The sequence below is a fragment of the Haliaeetus albicilla genome, chromosome 17 (assembly GCF_947461875.1).
Source record: "Haliaeetus albicilla chromosome 17, bHalAlb1.1, whole genome shotgun sequence".
In the NCBI taxonomy this organism is placed as follows: Eukaryota; Metazoa; Chordata; class Aves; order Accipitriformes; family Accipitridae; genus Haliaeetus; species Haliaeetus albicilla.
In genome coordinates this window covers 6,706,573-6,727,122 of record NC_091499.1, presented here as the reverse complement: position 1 = coordinate 6,727,122, position 20,550 = coordinate 6,706,573, and the positions used below count along the sequence as shown (strand labels likewise).

The 20,550-nt window shown below is 42.1% G+C and overlaps 1 protein-coding gene across 7 annotated transcripts in view; it reads left to right on the top strand.

Moving 5' to 3' along the window:
- The first annotated feature begins 615 nt into the window (after positions 1-615).
- The window catches only part of COL12A1 (collagen type XII alpha 1 chain), a 107,164-nt gene continuing 87,229 nt past the window's right edge, over positions 616-20,550 (top strand). The window contains exons 1-12 of one of the 7 annotated variants that reach the window (XM_069804682.1): positions 616-759; positions 932-1,034; positions 3,623-3,730; positions 12,104-12,220; positions 12,986-13,129; positions 14,044-14,100; positions 14,816-15,079; positions 15,193-15,357; positions 15,811-15,984; positions 16,803-17,093; positions 17,318-17,920; positions 19,307-19,579. In XM_069804682.1, coding sequence (XP_069660783.1) covers positions 3,658-3,730; positions 12,104-12,220; positions 12,986-13,129; positions 14,044-14,100; positions 14,816-15,079; positions 15,193-15,357; positions 15,811-15,984; positions 16,803-17,093; positions 17,318-17,920; positions 19,307-19,579 — 2,161 coding nt within the window. In that variant the 5' untranslated portion in view covers positions 616-759; positions 932-1,034; positions 3,623-3,657. Of the gene's footprint in view, positions 1,148-3,622; positions 3,731-12,103; positions 12,221-12,985; positions 13,130-14,043; positions 14,101-14,815; positions 15,080-15,192; positions 15,358-15,810; positions 15,985-16,802; positions 17,094-17,317; positions 17,921-19,306; positions 19,580-20,550 lie in introns of all 7 variants that reach the window. The other 6 variants (XM_069804681.1, XM_069804685.1, XM_069804684.1 and 3 more) reach the window with 6 other exon arrangements.

Sequence of the window (20,550 nt, the reverse complement as noted above, 5' to 3'; positions counted from 1 at the left end):
GGCACAGGGTTTCAGACAGGAGCCACGGGTTTGCCCGCGGGCTGTGAGGGAGGAGGCGGTGGGGGCCGTGCGCCCCCGTCCCGTCCCGTCCCGTCCCGTCCCCTCCGTCCGCTGCAGGCGGTACCCGGTACCGGCGGCGTTTTGTGCTCGAAGCAAAACACCTTGTGTGGAGACGGGGGTGGGGTGGGGGGGTGGTTTAACGTATGCAGGCTGCATAGGGTGGAGGCCAGACAGCCCCGAATTGTGTCAAAATGACTGCGGTCTCTTTGCCCCCCAGGCTGCCCGCACCTCAAGGCTGTCCCGGGGATGAGCCCCGGCCCCGGGAGGGCGAACGGACCCTCGGGGGTGGGACGGGGACTGCGTGGAAACCCCGGCGCGGGGACACCCTCCGCACCGCCGTCCCTCGAAGCCATGCCCGGGGACTCAGTTTTTCCACTGCCCTCCCGTGTCCCCGTCCCCCCCCCCCCCGCCCCGTTTGGGAAGCCGAGGGGCGGGAGGGGGCGGCGGGTCGGGTCCCTGCCCCCCGGGCGCGCTGCCGGGGCGGCCGCCCGCCTCATGCCGCAGGAATGCGCGGAGGTATGCGCCAGTTTCCAGAAGTGGATCCCCTTCTTTGCTGGAGCAGAGCAGCGCATATATCACCCGGTGGCAGCAGTCCACCTTCCCTGCAGTTTCGTAACCGCTTACGAGGGTAAATTGAGAGTTGGGAACAGCCCTCTATTAAGTAGCAGATTGAGAAGAGGCTCTTCCCACTTGGAGAAGGCAAGTCTTCCCAGACGGACCCCTCGCACCGGGAGCTACAGTAATCGAGGCGCCTCCTCTGCGCTCAGCTACCGCCGCCGCTTCTGCCCCTCCTTCGCCGCCGCTGCTACTTGCTGCTCCCTCCACAAGGTGCCCCCGGAGCTTCATCCTTTCTCCTCCTCCCTTTATCCAGGTCCGACGGCTGCTGCTGCTGCTGCTGCGGGCACCGCCGGAGTCACCGCCGGAGGAGCAGCCCCCCGTCACCGACCCCGGCACCCCCGCAGCCGTCCCTGAAGGTCTGTGCCCGCGCAGGAGCGGGGACCCCCTGCCCTCCCTCCCCTCGGCCGACCCCCGTTGCCTGTCCGTACCCACCACGCACTCAGCCCCTTCTGATGCACTCTAGGCTGAGGTTAGCAGCGCCGGGCTGAAGGCTGACAGAGGAACCGGGGGGGGGGAAAGAGCGTGTCCGTGGGTCTCCGCGTGTGCGTGTCGGGCATGTCGGAGCCGGCTTGCAGGCGTGAGGCCGAAAGGGTGGAGGAGAGGCGCCGAGCGGAGAGCCCCGAGGGGCTGCTGGCTCTCAGGCCACGGGGGAGCCCGGCGGGTGGGTGTCCCGGCCGCGGTGGGTGTCCCGGCCCGAGGCTCCAGGCGGAGCCCGGGGTCAGCGCCCAGCGCGCCCGCAGGCAGCTGGAGCCGCTGCGGCTTCGGCCGGAGCTCCGCCGTCCCTCCCTTCCCCGCGGGTGCAGCTCCCAGTGATGCTTTCTCCCCTTTGCCGTTTTCTGTGCCTTTGGTAGTAGTGGGTTTTTTCCCTGTGGTGTCGTTTGTTTTTTTTTTTTTTCCTTCGTTTAGGTTATTTTTTTCTTTTTGGAAGGGGTAGCTGTCGCGCACTGTGCAGTTTGGAAATGCTTCAGCTAAGGTTTTGCAGGTTGAATTAGTGTGAGATGGGACTGGCACTGGTGGAAGCCCCCCCCCCCCCTTCTTTTTAAAGTGGTCTCTAAGGATCAATGAAGAAAACCTTTAGTCCTGAGACAGTCTGCTTGTGTCCCTGCTGAGCCAGCGAGAGGACCTTTCCTCCGTCACCTCCAGGCTTTCTTTCACGCACCTAAGTTTGCAAGAAGGAAACAAAGTGTTTCTAGGGGGGCAAATGAATGCTTTGGCTGAGACGTTTTATTTCAGAAAAGAAAAATGTGTCTCAGGAACCGTAGACCTGCAGCAGTAGTGAACTCCTAGATGCCTTTGTGAGATGATTAATTTCTGTTGCTCTTCAAAAGGATCAAAAGATGGCACTCCAAGCCCACACAAGCTGTCTGGGACAAAAGTCCATTTACGCTGAGTTTAGGCGATCCTTTAACTCGCTGCAGAGTGCGGTAGATGTGCTCAGGGACAGCCGTTTTCCCACGCAGAGCAGTGACACGATGTTGGAGCTTTCAGGACAATTTAATGCTAACCTTGATCTTTCTCGTGTTAGTGTCAGGGAGTCGTTACGGTCAATATTACTCCTCTGTTTACTCGCTGGAGGTACCATTGGACTGAAACCATTGCTTAGTTTTTCTTTGAGCTCTTGGTATTTTTATGTGCAGTAAAGGCATTTGGCTAAGGCAAGTATATACAGCTGCCCGGCAGAAGCCTGTTAAGTTCAGTGTCAGTAACTGGGAAATTCCTGGATCTCCATAGCGCCTACCCGCTAAATGTGCCTTGCTGGTTAGTTCTGTAGATGGTAGAAGAATATTATTTTCCCCTTCAGCTGTTTCTGCAGAATAATGATTTACGTATTTTTCTTTTGTTTTGCTCTTGGCACCTTCCTGATAAAATCTGTTGCCTAATTGCTTTTGGAATTCTCTTTCCTCCAGCCTAATTATGATATATGATGCATTTATGACTTTATTCAAAGAAATGACTCCTCCCCTACTTCCCGAGATAGAAAAACCCAAACTTTAGAAACACTTATATGTATATGCAATGAGGACTGTTCATATTAGCCTTTACTTAGACAAAGAAATAACTTGGAAGTTTTGCTGGGGTAATTGGGAGGAATTTGATGTGACTAGAGCATATAGTTATGAAGGTATAGCTACTTGCAATTAGGAACCACTAACTTGGCCTAATCCCACCTATTTTGTCAGACAACCTGCAGCGACTGCGAGACTCTCTCGCCTGCCTGCTTTTTGTAGTGTATTTTGAACCTCTTTTCTCTCAGGACGTGTAAATGAATTATCAGATGTTGAAACATCATGGCTAGACAGACGTGTCAGGTTTCAGTTGTGTGTTACACACACTTCTGTATAATCTATTTCAGACCTTCGAGAAATGAAGAATAGCACATTCGTAGGCAGAACCCCTCAAAAAAAGTTTTATTACAGTTTCCAAACTGCCTTGAGACCACTAAAACACAGCTAACTAAGTGCTTCAACAGTTATGAAAAAGGAGCCGAATAAAATCCCCAGCTGAAAGAGACATTTAGTTGATCCAAGGCAGGAATGACCTCTGAATTAGCTATCATCACACTCGGCGATGAAGTCATGGAGCTCCCTCCTGGCTCCTGCCCGTACGGAGGCACAGACCTTCACCGTGCTTCCCTGATCAAATTAACCCCAACTAGGTTAAAGCCGCGTGTGCTTACCGTGATTGGAAAGGGTTCAGCAACAAAAGGCACATTATTGTGAGATGAAACTCCAGTTAGTCATGCAGATCTGTCATCGTCTTGGACGGCTTTCAAGTCTGGAGGTTTCAACCTGGTCCCGTGGGTGGGGGCTGGGGATAAGGGAACAAAGTGAAATCCACGGTTCGTCTTTTTTATGTTTCATGAATACACCCACGCAACCCTCTAATCCACGCGTATCATTTCCTTCTCCTTTCTCCCTTTCCCCCCCCACCCCCATCACTGCAGATTCATTCATGTTGTTGTGATCTGAAAGGGCAGAAATGAAGACAGCGCTGTGCTCGGCAGTCGCTGCTCTGTGTGCAGCCGCCCTCCTCTCCTCCATCGAGGCTGAAGGTAACCTTCCCCTCCCTGCCCCCTTGCCCCCCTGGTGCCCTGCTGACCAGCAAACCTCCCAACCAGCCTTGAGCTACCGGCTCTCTCCCTCTCCGTTTTTGAGTGTAACTCCTTCGCCTTCTCTCTTTCTCTCCTTCAGAGAAACGCCTCTCCTTCCTTGCCCAGCTCCTTCTGTGCTCTGTTTCTCCCGGCTAGTCAGCCGGACCGTAGCTCCCTCTCTCTCTGTCTCTCTGGTGTGCTGTCCACACATCCCCACAGACAGGACGCCGGCCGGCACGGCACGGCACGGCCGCCCGGGCTCAGCGCCCCGAGGAGCCCGCTGCCACTGCCACCGCCGGCGGGCAGCCCGGCACGGCCGGGGCCCTGCGGCACTGCCCCGCTGACGGACCGAGAACGGCCGGGCTCTATGCTGTAGAGTGCCCGTTTAGTTATGTTGAGAGAGGAAACGAAAAAAAACCCACCACCCAACAACCCGCAGCTTTGAAAATAAAATGCTCCAACAGAGTCTGGCTCTCTGCGCCTGTGTGTTTTGTTCAAGTCGGACCCCTCGCCTACACCTCACTGGCGCGATGGCCTCCCCTGCTCGGCGGGGCGACCCCCGGCTGAGCCCTGGGTTGGCTGGACCTTCCCTCAGGGACGCTTCGGCCTCCATGGCGGGTCTGACCTGGGGGCACCCTCGGGAAGACGCCGCCGCCGCCATGACGTACGCCCACCGCTGAGGGGTGGCTGGGCCTGGGCCGGGCCTTGCCGTGGCAGCTGGGGGCCCAGGGCTCTGGCACGCATGTGGCTCCAACACCCCAAAAGAGGCCTTCCTCCTCCTCCTCCTCCTCCTCCTCCTCCTTCTTGCAGGTCTCTTTGGAGGTTGAGGTCCCTGTCAGCCCGTGGCAGTGTCCTGCCTCCAGCTGCAGGGGTGAAGACCCATCGTGGCCACCGCACTTGCCACGGCCTGGCTCAAAATGGCCTGGCCCTGGCGCCTTTGCCTCCCCGGCGGATTAACAGCAAGCGTGGGGGCAACCTCTGTGTGAGCTGCATGGCTTTGCTCGTAGGGATGGCATTTCTGCCAGCAGTGGCTGCCAGGGGAAACGGAGATGCTGAACGTCCTGCGCTGAAATGACTTGATCTGACCTCTGGGACCTGACGCCATCGTAGGCCGAACCGAACCCCTGGGTGTGAACTCCCCCGGATTTACTGGACAAAACCAGAAGCCAGCATCTGATAATTCAGGTTTTCTCCTTTCCTTCTCTTTCTCTATTGAACTGAAACCAATTCTCTGATCGTGGCCTGCTGCAAGCTCCCGTGCTTGGACCTGGCCACCTTGGCTGATGGCTACTAAAAACACGGTGTATCAGAGATGCCTCTGGGGCATTTGTCCCCCCCTGCCCCTGGCAGCGGTGCTTGCTTTGGGCACGCAGATGTGAAGCACACTGGCTTTCTGGAAAAAGATGACATTTCTGCCAGTAGTGCAACATCTGGTCACCCTAGGAGAGAATCGGCCTGCTGCCTCCCTCTCGCGCTGCGTTGTTGTTGGCTGAGGAACCCAAAAAGGTCATTTGAAGTCATTTCAGAGTTGCATTTGAAATGCAGGACCGCCATGCCAGAGAAAGCAGAGAAAGTGTACAGTTTTAATGGAGGAAGGGAGTGGATGTGTTTGCACATTATTCCCCATCTTAGGAGCTTGCTCGCAGCTGGAGTAATGTTGCTGTTGTCCTGCACCACTGATTACATGTATGGAGTAAGTTTTTTCAAAATGCGAGGGCGTTTTATTTAGCTATAGTGGGGACTAAACCAGTCATAGCTTAAGTACTGTTAATGAAAGCTACAAAAATATATTTGGAGAAGCACACAGTTATTTGATAACAGCGAAACTAGACACATTGCCAGACAAGCTGGCCAAGCTTGTTTAGATCTCATGTTGAAGGATGCGTGATTGCTAAGCAAAAGAGTGGACAAAGCCTGACCTTGTGAGTTGTAGAGGGCTCCTGGACAGGCCTTACATTACTGTGCATTCAGAAATGTGTATTAAATAAAATACCTAGCTTACAGTGATCAGGTTTCTACAAGAAACTAATAGCTCTAGAGTTTTAAAGTAAGAGCAGAAAAGTGTCTTGAGTAGGAAGTGCAGTGAGAAATAGTGGTGCTGAAAATGGAAGTTCAAACCTACGAGTACCTTTGGACTTGCTTTGGTGGGAACTGCTTTCGTAGAGCTTTTTGCAGTGTGTTTTTTGTTTGCACTATACTGGTTATCCTGCACTGTTTAAATTTTGTGCTTCGATTTTGCGTCGTCTTGTAAATTGCATGTTGGATCTCATTTAGTTCTGGTATCATTACAACTTAAATCCTGTCTGCTGAACTAACTTTCTCCTGTGGAGATTTGTCCTTTAGTCTATTTTTCCAACTTTCAGATCACACTGTGGCAAAGCTCTCCCCTCATCACTCAGTCCTCTTTTTTTTTTTCCTTTGGCTCTCCCTGTGGTGTTCACAAGAGATGCAGTTTGAATTTTCTTTCCCTGAGGTGTGGGTAGACACTTGGTGGGACGAAAAAGTGAGAGGAGGATAAGGGAGAGGGCCTTCTGATGTGGTAAAGATTGTTGATATGGAGTGGGAGGATGGAGTGAAAGCAGAGGAAAGGAAAAGCTTGGTTCTGTTTCGCTGCCTTACTTCAGCTTTCATTTTTCAGTCTTCCTTGGGAGTAGATCTGGTGTTTATCTGATACCGCTGTTCATAGCTTCCTAAATCTTCCAGGATGAAACTGGTTCTTCAGCAGCATCCCAGCTGCTCTGCGAGTCCTTTGTGAGAGCCGTGCTCTGTTGCTGTTGGCAAGGCAGTGAGCTGCAGTAATGGTATTAGAGCTTTTCTACAGAGATAAAGCAATGCGGGGGTTTCTAGTTGGACGATCACTGTAGCAGTAGAGGGGGTAAAAGCAACATATAGTCTGAATGCATTCATGGCATTTCACTGGGGAAGTTGTTTGTTTACCCTGGACAAGGAAGCAAATCTGTTTTCATGCTCAGCATTTTTTCTCTTTTCTTTTACAGGGAAATTCTTCTTGTTTTATTTTGCAATCCTGCTGACGTCTCTCTCTCTCAGCTTAAACTTCTTGTGCATGATGCTATATTCTATGCTCTGTTTAAGTTGTTTCTTGCCTTTTTAGTCCAGCACTGCAATACTGCAGTGCATTCCCTCTGTGTCCTCATGTCAAGATTTCTTTCTGTTACAGTATTTTTTCCATCTGTGATCACAAAGAGCCAGGGGGAAATCTATGTCCTTTTGCTAGATAAGATTTTTTTGCATTATTCTAGTCACAGTTAAGCCAAGTAGATTAGTATGTGAATAACCTGTTAGTTATAATCTCAAGGTAATGCTGTATGATGTCAAGGCTTATGTAGTGTGTTGTGTTTCCCAATACAGAGGGATTTTCAAAGGCACAAGAAAGGAATGAGGAAATCATTGGTTCCGTGTGACCTCATTGAGCATGTGAAGGTGCTAACTTCTCAGTGTTTCAGGAACTGGTTCAGACCCAGAAAAGTCTGTTTTCTGGGCTGGAGGTAGGGAAAGAGGGCATCACTGAGCCGAGCGTGGGACCTCTGTGTAGTGCAGAAAAAGGTTTGTCAGGTGAAAAATCTGTCTCCAGGACATGCAATGCAGTAAGTGACAAATAATTGCAGCACAGCAGTTACAGAGGATTAGAAAGTTTCTCATGTAATAAAGCTTGTGTTGAGTACATTAATTTTCATTGACTGAATGGTTTAGAGACGTTCTGGGATAGCTGAAACTTTTGAAGTTAACCAACTACTCAGCTTTGCAACTGGTTGGTGGGACCATTATTTTATTACCTTTTGATGTCTGATTTCTATTTTTGAGAAACTAGCTGTTGATTTCCAGGTTCCTAAAGAGAGAACCATGTAGGCTGATGTGTGAAATTGAAATTTGTATATACATGAAGGTGACTATAACTCCCTGTTTTTCCCACTGCTAATTGGAAGCAAAATGTACATGTGTGTGTATATGTATACACACACACACACATACATATATATATGCACAAACACATGTAAAATTTGGTAAATATTCATGCATGCAGTCTATATATATATATATGCAATTATCTTTAGTTACATACATCTTTACATGTATAGGTGTATATATTTAAATGATTTTTTTTCAAAATACACTTATGAGCTATAGATCTCATATTTTGAAGAAACTTCATATACGTGTATAAAATAAAAAAAATGCCAACATACCGGTGCCAATGTTTCTGTGTTGTGATTGGCAATGAACATCTAACCAGGCTGAGAAGGTGCTCTTTACGAGATCTCTAGCCTATAGCTCGTTCTTTCTCCCATTCACATTGGCAACTCTGACTTCAGAGGAGCTTGAATGGCATTGTGATCTAGTTAGTTGTGTCAAATCCATGCCATTTATGAGGAAAATAGTAAATGAGGAGTTTTGGCCTCTTCCAGCCTCAGCAAGGCTTATCTCAGTGAGAGCAAGGCTGGGCTTATTCTTCATCTTCCGTGGCCTGTATGTTATTTTAACATGGGCTAACGTGTTATTTCATATGCTAATTATGGTGACACTTTTCCAGTGATGGAATTACAGATTTTGTTTCACATAAGGATTGTGGATGGCACCTACTTCCAAGTTATATCACTTTTAAGTTTGGTGCTAGATTTAAATTGCTTGATCTTCTGATTATATTTTACTTCTGTCTTGTGAAGATACTCATTGGGATCCTCTAGCAGTCACATAGTTTTATCTCTAAAAAGCTGTAGACTTTTATGGTATATTAGGTTTGTATTACCTGTCAAGTAATACAAGCTAGTAGAAGACATACATAGCGCGAGAAAGAAGCCTTGCCTTGCTTTATATTTTTTGTTTCAGAAAATATACTGTTATTATACATGTATATAATACAAGGAGTGGCAATGAATTAAGTATATTATGTCTGATTTTTTTTTTCTGGTGCATAAGTTAGGGTATCCAATCATGGAAGTTATCATATCATAGCTCTAAGAGTGGTGAAAACTAACATTGTGTAAATTACTGCCATACAGCAAGATATTTTTTACTACACTGGAAACCTCTAGGGGAGCCATACATTTCTGTGCATCAACAATGGAATCACTGTATTAAGGCAGTACTATAATACCATCACGTGTTACGATCACAATCCTGTACCTTGACTAGTCAGTGAGAGGTTTGGCATGGATTTTGATGGGCACAGGAGCAGACTGATCAGCACAGTCACTACGCTGTAAGCATAGGTGCAGCTTCACTTACGCAAGTAGCCCGCCATCAAGACTGCTTGCTTGAGTAAAGCTGCGCTCACACATAAGCCTTTGTAGAGTGGAGTTTCAAGGTTTGTCCCTGTAACGGGACAAACTCCCACCACAACTAGGGGCACTTTGTTCCTAGAAGTCTGGTCTGATTCCGTATTGCATATGTATTATTTTTCCACTGGTGAGTTCCCTTCTGGAAGAAGAATTTTAATAAGGTGGAGTAACAGTTGCCCTGTTTGATTATCACAATAAGGTTTTTGTCATCTAAACATTTTTCTGTACTTCAGATCAACTTATTGCTCTCAGTCATATGCCCATGGTTTGGTCTTCACCCCGCAGCCGTTTTCACATGGGTGAAATCTGACCCATGTGAAGGTCCATGGATGTTTTGGAGGTTCTGTTTGAGTATCAAAAGCTCACAGGCCATCTGGAAGACATTTTGACGACATTGGATCCAAACTGGCTTTTTGTTCACTCAGACAAGGTTCCTTTTTGGATTTCAGTGGGAGAAGTGTTCAGTGCTTGAGTTTGATAAGCCAGCCACAAGTTGAGAATGAATGGATTTGAAGTGCAGCAACGAAGATTGGGGTTAGGTGTCGGGAATAATTTTATGATGATAAAGGGAGTGAGGCATTGGAGTAATTTCTGTGGGAAGCTGGCAGTCTTGACAACAGTGGAGCTCTTTAGGAATGGTCTGAGCAAACATGTCAGGAATGGCATGGGGTGGCTGATCATGTCCTGGCCGTGGGATGGACGAGGGGACTTTCTGAAGTCCCCTGCAACGCCATTGTTCTCAAAGGCTGTGAACACCTGGATGAATGGATACGTCACTTATGTGTCGATGTACTACTATTCTTTTTACCTGCCAAGATCCACACCTGAATTTGCATAAAACGGATTAAAGTCCTTTAAAATGTTAAAGACTTTTCCTCACAGTCAGTTTTTTCAGTTTATCTGGAATCCGGTCATTTGGATATCAACAAGTTGGGCTGCTGCTGTCCTTCAGCAGTTAAAGCCTAAAGTCTCTGCTGCAACATGCCAATTTACTTGCAAGGTTGGTGGTGCTATTTTTTCCATGTACTGAATTTTTTTTAAAAGCATGCTCAGGTCAGTTGTCTCTGCCTTTGCATTAAATTTGTCCTGAGCCATTGCTACTGAAACAATATTTTATAATGATATTCTTATCACCTAAATGTATTTTACTATTAACACGCGTTGCATGATTTTGATACTAAGTAACTACCCTGCTGTCTCTAGCATTGTGATACTTGTAAACTGAATGATGAATAAACTGTGCATGCAGGTTAATGGTCTAATCTCACTGCCTGTGTATGGACAATAGGAAAAATAACATTTACTTCAGTACTAGCGTATCTATTGTATCAGTATTACAAAGCCATATTATCCTATGGTTGGAAATGACAGTAAATTAAAAGGAGAAAAAAAGGCCTACACAATTGGTTGCAAGTTTTTTTTGAGCTCAATATTACTTATTGCAATTGGACAGTGTCTTTTCATAAGTATACATTCTAGCATTCATTTCTTTATCTGCTCTTTAAATTATGTTCAAAACTGAAACAAACTTTGACGTATGGTGGAGATCTTCCATGAAACAGAGAAGATCTGTCTATTAAAAATGCCTGCAAACCGATCTCACAAATAGTTAAGGAAAGTATGGCTGAATCTAATCTTACTTAGTAGACCTATTTAAACAATAATATATAATACACCTACCATGCACTGACAGTGAGTCAGTAAAATACTGCATGAATAAGCATGACAATTTTAGAAAGAGAATATCATTATAAAATATTTATGAAACGTCTTTGTGTAATGAACCTTGTACATGGAGGCTTTTGTCCATCGTGGGAAGCTAAAAAAATAATAATCAACATTTCATTTACATATGCATGATGCTGCAAAATAGCGTATGTAAACTATTTCTTTCTGTACTGTTCAGTTACTTCTGTCATCAGCTCCTACAAGTTTTATTTGCAGTCATTTGTTCAGATCACTGGTGCCCTCTTTGCTGTTTTCTATAAATTCTGTAAAATAAATGTCCATAAATATACTTTGATGTTGTCTTTTCATAATTAACCATTGTGTTGTTTGGAACCATACTGGCATTTTATGTTAAAATGCCACTACTAGTATGGGTACACCTGCTGCAAAGGGAACATGAAAGCAATGTTTACACCTTTGAAATTGTACAGCAATCTGGTGTAAACAGGTAGAATCTTATTTTTGTGAACTTTTGCATCAGCTCAAATATTTCAGCAAATTGCAACCATTACTAACCCCATTTTTTATCCCCTTAGTTCCTGAATCCTTTGCAGCCATATGCAAAGTACATCACTTTAGTGGCTTCTAGGAACAAAGGGATGGAGCTCTCCATATTTTAAAATAAAATGATACATCGGTATATCATTATTACTGATATACATTTTATATGTATATTTGTATCTAGACCCTAACAAAAATTGTTTTACTGAACATTAAATGCCCAATCTTTTCCTGTATTCTTTAAGATATTTTTTTCTCTGCCAAGTTACTAGATTCAGTGAAATTGATAAGAAATATGACTATGCAGAGACTATATTAAAAAGCTGATCAATTCTTTGATGTCTAATTAAGAAGAGTACTGTGTTCTCAATGTCCTAAATGATCTCATGATATTGTAAGCAGGTTGTGATTTGGCATGCTTGTACGGATTGCACCCAGCATGTAAAAAAATTTCCTTTAATTGTTATGTGAAATGTTTGCATATGTGGTGATTATCTGTGAACTCATTGTACATGTATTCAAATGTGTTTTCTATTGTGCTTGATTTTGCTGGCCATTCTTGAATGTCTTGGCAACTCAAGAAACATACGTTCTGTGCTGTCCTCTGTAATGCATATACTCTTTGATGTTTTGTCATATTTTGTCAGCTTTTATTTTACTCTTTTTCCAACAACATATCTTTATATTTGTTGGAAACAAATTTATGCAAAGACAATTTTAGTAAGCTTTGCTCAACATTATTTTATTTATTCATTTGCCAAAGCTTGTTCAAACTTTTAAACATCCACCTGGTATAAATCTTTTGCAGTTAATCCACCGTCAGACTTGAATTTTACAATTATAGATGAACATAATGTTCAAATGTCATGGAAAAGGCCACCAGATGCAATAGTGGGTTACAGGATAACTGTGGTTCCAACAAATGGTGAGTTCTGTAAAATTTTGTTATGTCATTAAACTTTTTGAAAACTTGGGTTTATTTTCACTTATCTCTAACTTAGCTATGAGAATAGCCATTAACATCTTTCTGAAGTTTGTGACCTAGACTGGGTGGAAGCAAAGGGCTTACAGGAAGGAGCAGTGATTGTTCCAAGTTAGAGTTTTTCTTACCGTAGCGTTTCCCCTTTGGGGACTGCAACTAGTAAGTTTTGGACGCCTTTCCTTTGCAAGGAGCAAAAAGAAGGTAGAATCATCACTCTGCTCCTCTTCTATGCTTTTACCTTAACATTAGAGAATTGTATTGTACTTCATTCAAGTTCTTCTCCCAGGGGCAATATTGTGCGTGTCAGGTAATGATGCAGCGATGTCATATAACTTCCTGATAATGGCCGTGTAAGACACCCATTATTCTATTTCACTTTGAGAAATAATCAGTGTAAAAGTGATATTGAATCAGAACCGGGCCATGATTTATTAGATGATAGTATATTTTGTATGTGCATTTTAAGTTTCAAATTTCCTGGAATTTGCTAAACACTTTGGTAATTTTGTTCACATTGAAAAGAGGTTAGTTTGAAGTTTCATGTTTCAAAATTCATACTTCAGGAAAAAAGAAAGTGTATCATTCTAAAATTATCTTTGGATTTTAGATAGATTATTCTCTTGTTGCCTTTTTTTTTCTTATGATCAACTTGTCATTGATATTGCTGGATTTAAGGGCTGCACTAATTGTTTTATGTATTTATTGCAGATGGGCCTACTAAAGAATTTACTCTTTCACCTAGCACTACCCAAACGGTCTTATCGGATCTCACACCTGATATAGAGTATGTTGTATCAATAGCCTCATATGATGAAAGAGAGGAGAGTCTACCTGTTTTTGGCCAACTGACAAGTAAGTACGTGCAATACAATTAGAAAACCAAGTAAGATAGGTGAATGGTCATTCTCAAAACCTGGCTTTGTTTCAGCTCCTCAACAAAATTGCCACATACCTAAACTCTGATCAGATGTAGTTGGCTGAACAGCCTTTTTCCATTAAGCATAATTCCTAGTAGAAACAGAGATAATTTGCAAGAGATAAGAGGAGACTGACATGGTTATATCATGTCTGACAACAGACATATAGAATTCTTTGCAGGAAGCCAGTAGTTCTTTTGAGCTAAATCTAATTCCTATAAACTGCATCTGCTGAAGTCAAGGGGAAGACTCTCATTGACCTCAGTAACAAATGAATCCGACCAGCTTCCTGTGTGTGTCTGTGTGAAAAAAAAGCTAACTACCTTCATCAAACAATAAAATGTGTCACAATATTTCTATATGCATAATAAAATATGGAATTTAAATTTTTATAATTTATATTTAATAATTAAATAAAGCATAAAGTAAATTTAATTAAATAAGAATGTTAAGCACAGCAGACTATCTTCTATGACAGTTTGTCTCATGTCTCAGGCTTCCCAACCAACCATGGGAAAATTAATTATGATGAGTTCTCCTATGTGTTAGAGAAGGGTAATATTGGTATTTCATCCAGGGACGTTGCAGTTAATTTTCAGGAAATTACTGTACAAGATGTACAAATACAGAGGATTCTTAATTATTTGCATTTTCTGTATTTTGTGTTGCCATGAATGGTATGTTGTCAAATCTGTAAGTACAGGTGTTGTATTCATTACTTGCACTTATGTTTTCATGTTCTGAGGCTTGTCAGATTTGTGCCTCTAATTCTCTACATGCTTTTCTTCGATGTTTACAAATGTAACCTGATTTTCTCCATTAATTCTCTCTATGTTGTGCTTTGTGCAGTTCAGACAGGTGGTCCAGGGATACCAGAGCAAAAGAAGGTTGAGGCTCAATTACAAAGTAAGGTGTTTTGTCTTTCAACTTATCTGACATTTTAGAGATAAGTGAGGACTAGCTCTAGGGCCCCATAAAGTTAAACTGTGTTCCTGTGTTACCTAGCAATGAAGTTAACTTGTAAAATTGTCCAGAGTTAAGAAAACTTGGGAAGGGACTGGGGTGGAAGGAATTTATAGCTGCCTTGAAAGAATAAGGTGCAAAGTTGGTACTGAAACTAGGAATTTCACTCAACTAACCCAAGCAAGTCCATGAGTGTCTTAGTCCTATTAACAAAAGACTGTGGATAAAAGGCATTGCAGAAGAACCTGTGCAGCTATTATGGGGAGATGAGATAAAGATGCAAAGCGAAAGTGGTAACAAAAATGGAATGTTCCTATAACATCAAACTGTTGTAGAAAGTTTTGTATGTGAGTTTTCATCTGCTGTGGTCTAACAGATCTTGTGGAATAGTGTGACAGGTGTCTCAAAACTGAGTATTCAGGTCACAGTTCCCTTTTGGTAATGGCAGCTAGAAGGCTTGTATGGGTGTTCTCTTACGTGAATAATGCTTCCCCAAGTAAGTTATTCCAGATAAGAATATCAATCTATTAAACATTTAAATATCTGTTTGCTTTGGCTTTTACCTATTAAGTTTCTGTCAGACATTTCTCACTGCTTTGTAAGAATGCAATTGCTTGCTTGCTAACAGAGATTTTTTTTTTTTTTTTTTGTGATCCAGGATGCTCCATAAGTGCAATGACAGATTTAGTTTTCCTGGTAGATGGTTCATGGAGTGTAGGGAGAAATAACTTCGGATATATTCTGGACTTCATGGTTGCCCTTGTATCAGCTTTTGACATTGGGGAAGAAAAGACAAGAGTTGGAGTTGTTCAGTACAGTTCAGATACAAGAACAGAGTTCAATTTAAATCAGTATTTCAGAAGAAGTGATCTTATTGATGCAATTAAAAGGATACCTTACAAAGGTGGCAACACAATGACAGGTACAGATTTTCCACATACGTGTTTATTCAGCATTTCATTTTATAATTCATATTTCCTTTAAATCCTAGTTTATTCAAGCCTAATAAAACACAACTTGTGGTGTTGTTTTTAGGTGAGGCTATTGATTACCTGGTTCAAAACACCTTCACTGAGTCTGCTGGAGCAAGAAAAGGTTTTCCCAAAGTAGCAATTGTCATTACGGATGGAAAAGCTCAAGACGAAGTTGAAATTCCTGCAAGAGAGCTTCGCAACATAGGGGTTGAAGTTTTTTCTTTGGGTACGTTGAGTTTTTCTAATGGTTGAGAGATTGGCATTCCTAAAGAAGTAAGTTATATGTTCTACAGATTCTCTGTTTCAAGAATTTCGCTGTGCCACTCTTTCCGTGTGGATGCCTTGAAATGGGTTGTTTGCATCCTCCAGAGTGGAACATACCAATTGTGTTAATTTGATAGTAATTCTGTAGCTCCTTCATGGAGATTAAGACAACTGACAAACATAGTTTCAACCTTGGCCTTACTGAAGATACCACATTATTTTCTCAGGTTGAAAATGGAGTATGTCACCTCATTGCATTAATCATTATTTTGTAGTTTGATTGTTGATAATGGCAGAAGACAGAACCGAATTAAATTCAGCTTTACCCCAGGATGTTCTGATACTTTATGAATACATTCACAGGTGTCTGTATTTTATGGCCACTTAACACAGTCCTGTCTATTGCAACTTCTAGGAATCAAAGCAGCAGATGCAAAGGAACTCAAGCTAATTGCATCTCAGCCTTCACTGAAGCATGTGTTCAATGTGGCTAATTTTGATGGAATTGTGGATATACAGAATGAAATTATCTTGCAAGTGTGCTCTGGTGTTGATGAACAACTAGGTGAACTGGTTAGTGGAGAAGAAGGTGAGATACTTTATATAAATGTATTTATTGACTTCAGTTTATTCTGATGCGTATTTAAGGGGCTATCCCTACTTCCTTTGCTTTATTTCTGGAGTTTGATCTGTTGCCTCATTCAGCAAGTGTGGAAAACAGGTCTCAGCTTTGTGCATTTAAATGCAGGAGAACAGAACATGTGATGTAGTAGATTTGGAATAGCTCCATTATTCCGTACTTTCAAAGACAACACAATGATATGCATTTATCAGAGTCTCATACAGTTAGTTTGGATGCAGGCATCACTTCTATGGAAAAATGTACTACAGGGAAAAAAACCTCCTTGGTGAAGGGGCAGAATATGTAATACATTAAGAACCGAGGAATGAAAACTGGAGAATGCTGAGAAAACAGATGTCAAGCTGTATCGTTGTAGATTTCTGGCCCTGTAAGATTCTATTCTTTGACCAAAATGGCAGCAGAGATGACTCCACTGTCATAGTGCTCTGCTCAGGTCTGCATTTGTTCACACTCTCTACTATGTTTCTGGGGGGGATAGCTTTCACTTCTGGTTGAAACAATATTAAAGCAAGGCAGCATTTCTCCTGGAACTTCTGCTATGCTCAGGGGACCACAAATGCGTTATTCATATTTCTGTCCTCTCACTGGTGCCTTATTTGGACTGTCCTGTAATTCACTTATGCTAAAAAAAAAAAAAAAAAAAAAAGTGATTTTTAGTAAATATTAAGCAAACATGACTAAATTTATTCCAGAAATAAAAATGTGGAAGAAAATATGTTTTTAATTGTAATTAATATTTTGGGTTTGCTTTTCATTTCTTTCAGTGGTGGAGCCTCCTTCAAATCTGGTGGCCACTCAGATCTCCTCAAAATCTGTTAGGATCACTTGGGATCCATCCACAAGTCAAATAACTGGCTATCGGCTGCAGTTCATTCCAATGATAGCTGGTGGAAAACAACATGTACTGAGTGTGGGTCCTCAGACTACTGCTCTGAATGTTAAAGATCTCTCTCCAGACACAGAGTATCAAATTAATGTTTATGCAATGAAAGGACTGACCCCCAGTGAGCCAATAACGATAATGGAAAAAACACAACAAGTAAAAGTTCAAGTGGGTGAGTTAGGAGCTACTATGTTATTTTCACATGGTAGCTTTTTGTTGTTTAAACCTCTGATGCTTGTTTTAATATCATACATTTATTATTTGTGAGAAACAACTTTACTTAGTGTGGTTTCTTTTCTTTATAAGCAACTGGGTATGATACATGAACTGCAGATGCAATTGTAATTCTGTGGCTATTGACTATCTGTTTATAGTGGTGATTCTTTTTCTTTACAGAATGCTCACGTGGTGTGGATGTAAAAGCTGATGTTGTGTTTTTAGTGGATGGTTCCTACAGCATTGGTATCGCCAATTTTGTTAAAGTAAGAGCATTTTTGGAAGTGTTAGTTAAAAGCTTTGAGATATCGCCTCGAAAAGTACAGATAAGTCTTGTCCAGTACAGCAGAGATCCCCATATGGAGTTTTCTTTGAACAGATACAACAGAGTGGAAGACATAATTCAGGCTATTAACACCTTCCCCTACAGAGGTGGATCTACCAACACAGGCAAAGCGATGACATATGTGAGGGAGAAAGTATTTGTTACCAGCAAAGGATCAAGACCAAATGTGCCAAGAGTCATGATTCTTATTACTGATGGAAAATCGTCAGATGCTTTTAAAGAACCTGCAATAAAGCTGAGGGATGCAGATGTAGAAATATTTGCAGTTGGTGTGAAGGATGCAGTGCGTACAGAGTTAGAAGCAATTGCATCACCTCCTGCTGAAACCCACGTTTACACAGTGGAAGATTTTGATGCTTTTCAAAGAATATCATTTGAACTAACACAGTCTGTCTGCCTACGGATTGAGCAGGAACTGGCTGCTATACGGAAAAAATGTAAGTAATTACTATTACTTAGAGAAATGTACAAAGTGCAATGAAAATAGATCTGAACCAATGTTTTGTGCTTGTAGTTACCTGAAGAATTGATATTGATGAAATTGTCCATATACAAATGATGATTTTAAGAACTGGGGATTGATTCTCATTTTCAAACATATTAAAAGCAATGGGGGAAATTAATGGAGAAATGGAGATGAAAAAATTATTGGAGAAATATTTTTTTCCCTCCACTCCTAGGTACCTAGAAAGCTATTAAAGTGTATGTCTATCTGGAATGACCTTAGTGGATGTACTCTGCTTTTACACTCAGTGTCTTGAGTAAAACAGTTACTAGGGCCATTCTTCTTTAGCTGTCCAAAATGTGGTAGCTAGTCTAAGCTTGTCTTTTGGAATTTCAAAGGCAATGGAGCAATGCCGGTACTTCCAGAGTGTGATTTGATTAATTTTTAGGGTAAATGAATGGTCCTCTGAAATGGGCTTAGACAAGACAATTTGAGACAGCAGACACTAGGTGATATTAATCTCAATCTAACTGTAAAGGCTGAAATGAAGTAGCACATAAAAGTCTTCACACGCATCCAAATTTGGTGAGCTTGGATAATGTCTAATATTTAAAAGATTTCTAAATGACCAACTTTTGGTCAGCTAAAGTTACTTATGATTAGTTGCACCCTCAGTGTCCCTACCTATGTTTAGTAGAACACTAACATTGAATAGTCCCCAGTATTGAAAACCCCACTGTCTTTAAAAATAAGCCTTTTGTTTCAGGGTAGCTTTGAGGAACAAACCAGCAAAGCAGCCTTTGTTTTAGAGGGCTCAAGCAGTCTTAACATCCTCACTGTTAGGCTGACTAGGCCAACCAAAACAAGCCCAGGATGTCAGGTTTGTGTTTGTGCCTCATGTCAAGTTCCTTGTTTCCCCTTTGACTCCATTCCTGAAAAAATACTGGGATTTATTTTGTCCTATTTCTAATCTAGATCTGAAAAAACCCCAAGGATTCTTAGTTCCCATTGAGGGCATAATGTTATTGCTGTTCATGGGGCGTAGGAAAGAGGGAACCCAGCTCAATCATCAGATTCTAACTTAAGTTTTCATAAGTACATTTTTTTAGATGGACTGTTCTTGTTTGATCTAGAAATCACTGAGTTGGTGCTTCTACTCATTGTTGTATGATTTGAGACAACCCAGATATGATCTTCATGAATATTTGATAGCCATAAGCAAGTATAGAAAACAAATACTGTTGCATGTGCAACAAAATATCTGTTCAATTAGAATAAATCAAATTATTGAGGGACATTTTTAATTTATTTTAGAGATTTTGTGTTAAAAAATATTCTAGCAAGTATGCCTCATCTATGCATTTTTATTTCCACACAGCTTACGTACCTGCAAAGAATATGGTCTTTTCTGATGTAACATCTGACAGTTTCAAAGTGAGCTGGTCTCCAGCTGGATCTGAGGTTTTGTCCTATCTCATTAAATATAAAGTAGCAGTTGGTGGAGATGAATTCATTGTTTCAGTACCAGCTTCAAGTACTAGCTCAGTTCTTACCAACTTGCTACCTGAAACTACTTATGCAGTCAGTGTGATTTCTGAATATGAAGACGGTGATGGCCCTCCCTTGGATGGAGAGGAAACCACCTTAGAAGGTAGGCTTCCCATTATTCTCAGACACCAAAATATCATATGCTGAAATAAAAATTTTCTTTGAGTGAATGGGTGTATGTGGAACAGCCAGCTAAGGCTGAGAAGCTGTACTGGTATGCAGGATGAGAATAAACATTATTGTCTCTCAATGCACTTAGTAAACATATAAAATTCCAAGAACAGGCCAACGTTAAATTGTTAAGATTGGATTTTGTTTTCCCTGAAAGTTGGATGGAACCTGTGTTTTTCTGCAGTGGCCTATTATTGAACGAAGTGGTGTGTTGTCCATAATAAATTCATTGGCATGTATTAATTTAATATACACTTAAGTTGGACTAGATGATCGTTGTAGGTCCCTTCCAACTGAACTATTCTATTTAATAATTATGACTAATGCAGGAATGCACATTGACTTTAATACATTTAAAGTCAAGCATGTACCCATGTAATTTGCTGTGTCTACATCTAACTTACATTAACAGAAATTCTGTTTTATATAACATAGGCTTAAAGGGGGCTGAGTTTTTGGTCAGCTGTTTCTTATCAGAACTTCATGGGTCTGATCCAATACTGATTCAAAACTTCCATTGATGTCAGTGTGAGTTTATGTGATCAATGGCTGTAAATTTAAGCATGGTAACTGTACTTTTTCTTGATAGAGTTGCCACAATGCATTTCCACTGATTTAAAGTATAAGGATGATGGTAAACTTGATTTTCTATTCCAGTAGTTGAATAGTCAGTCTTGTCTAAATCATGCTTTTTAAAATATTGATCCACTCTTTTTCATTATTCCATGCTGTCATTTGTGACCTTTGGTGACGTAAATGGTTCCAAGGGAGCAAAAGAAACAGCATGGAAATTTGTTAATTGCTCTTTCCTCTTAGGACTGATAGAAATGCACACTTATAAAATAGCTTAGTTTGGATGTTAAGTATGGAAGATACAGGTTTCGTCGTTGGTGTGCATATTTC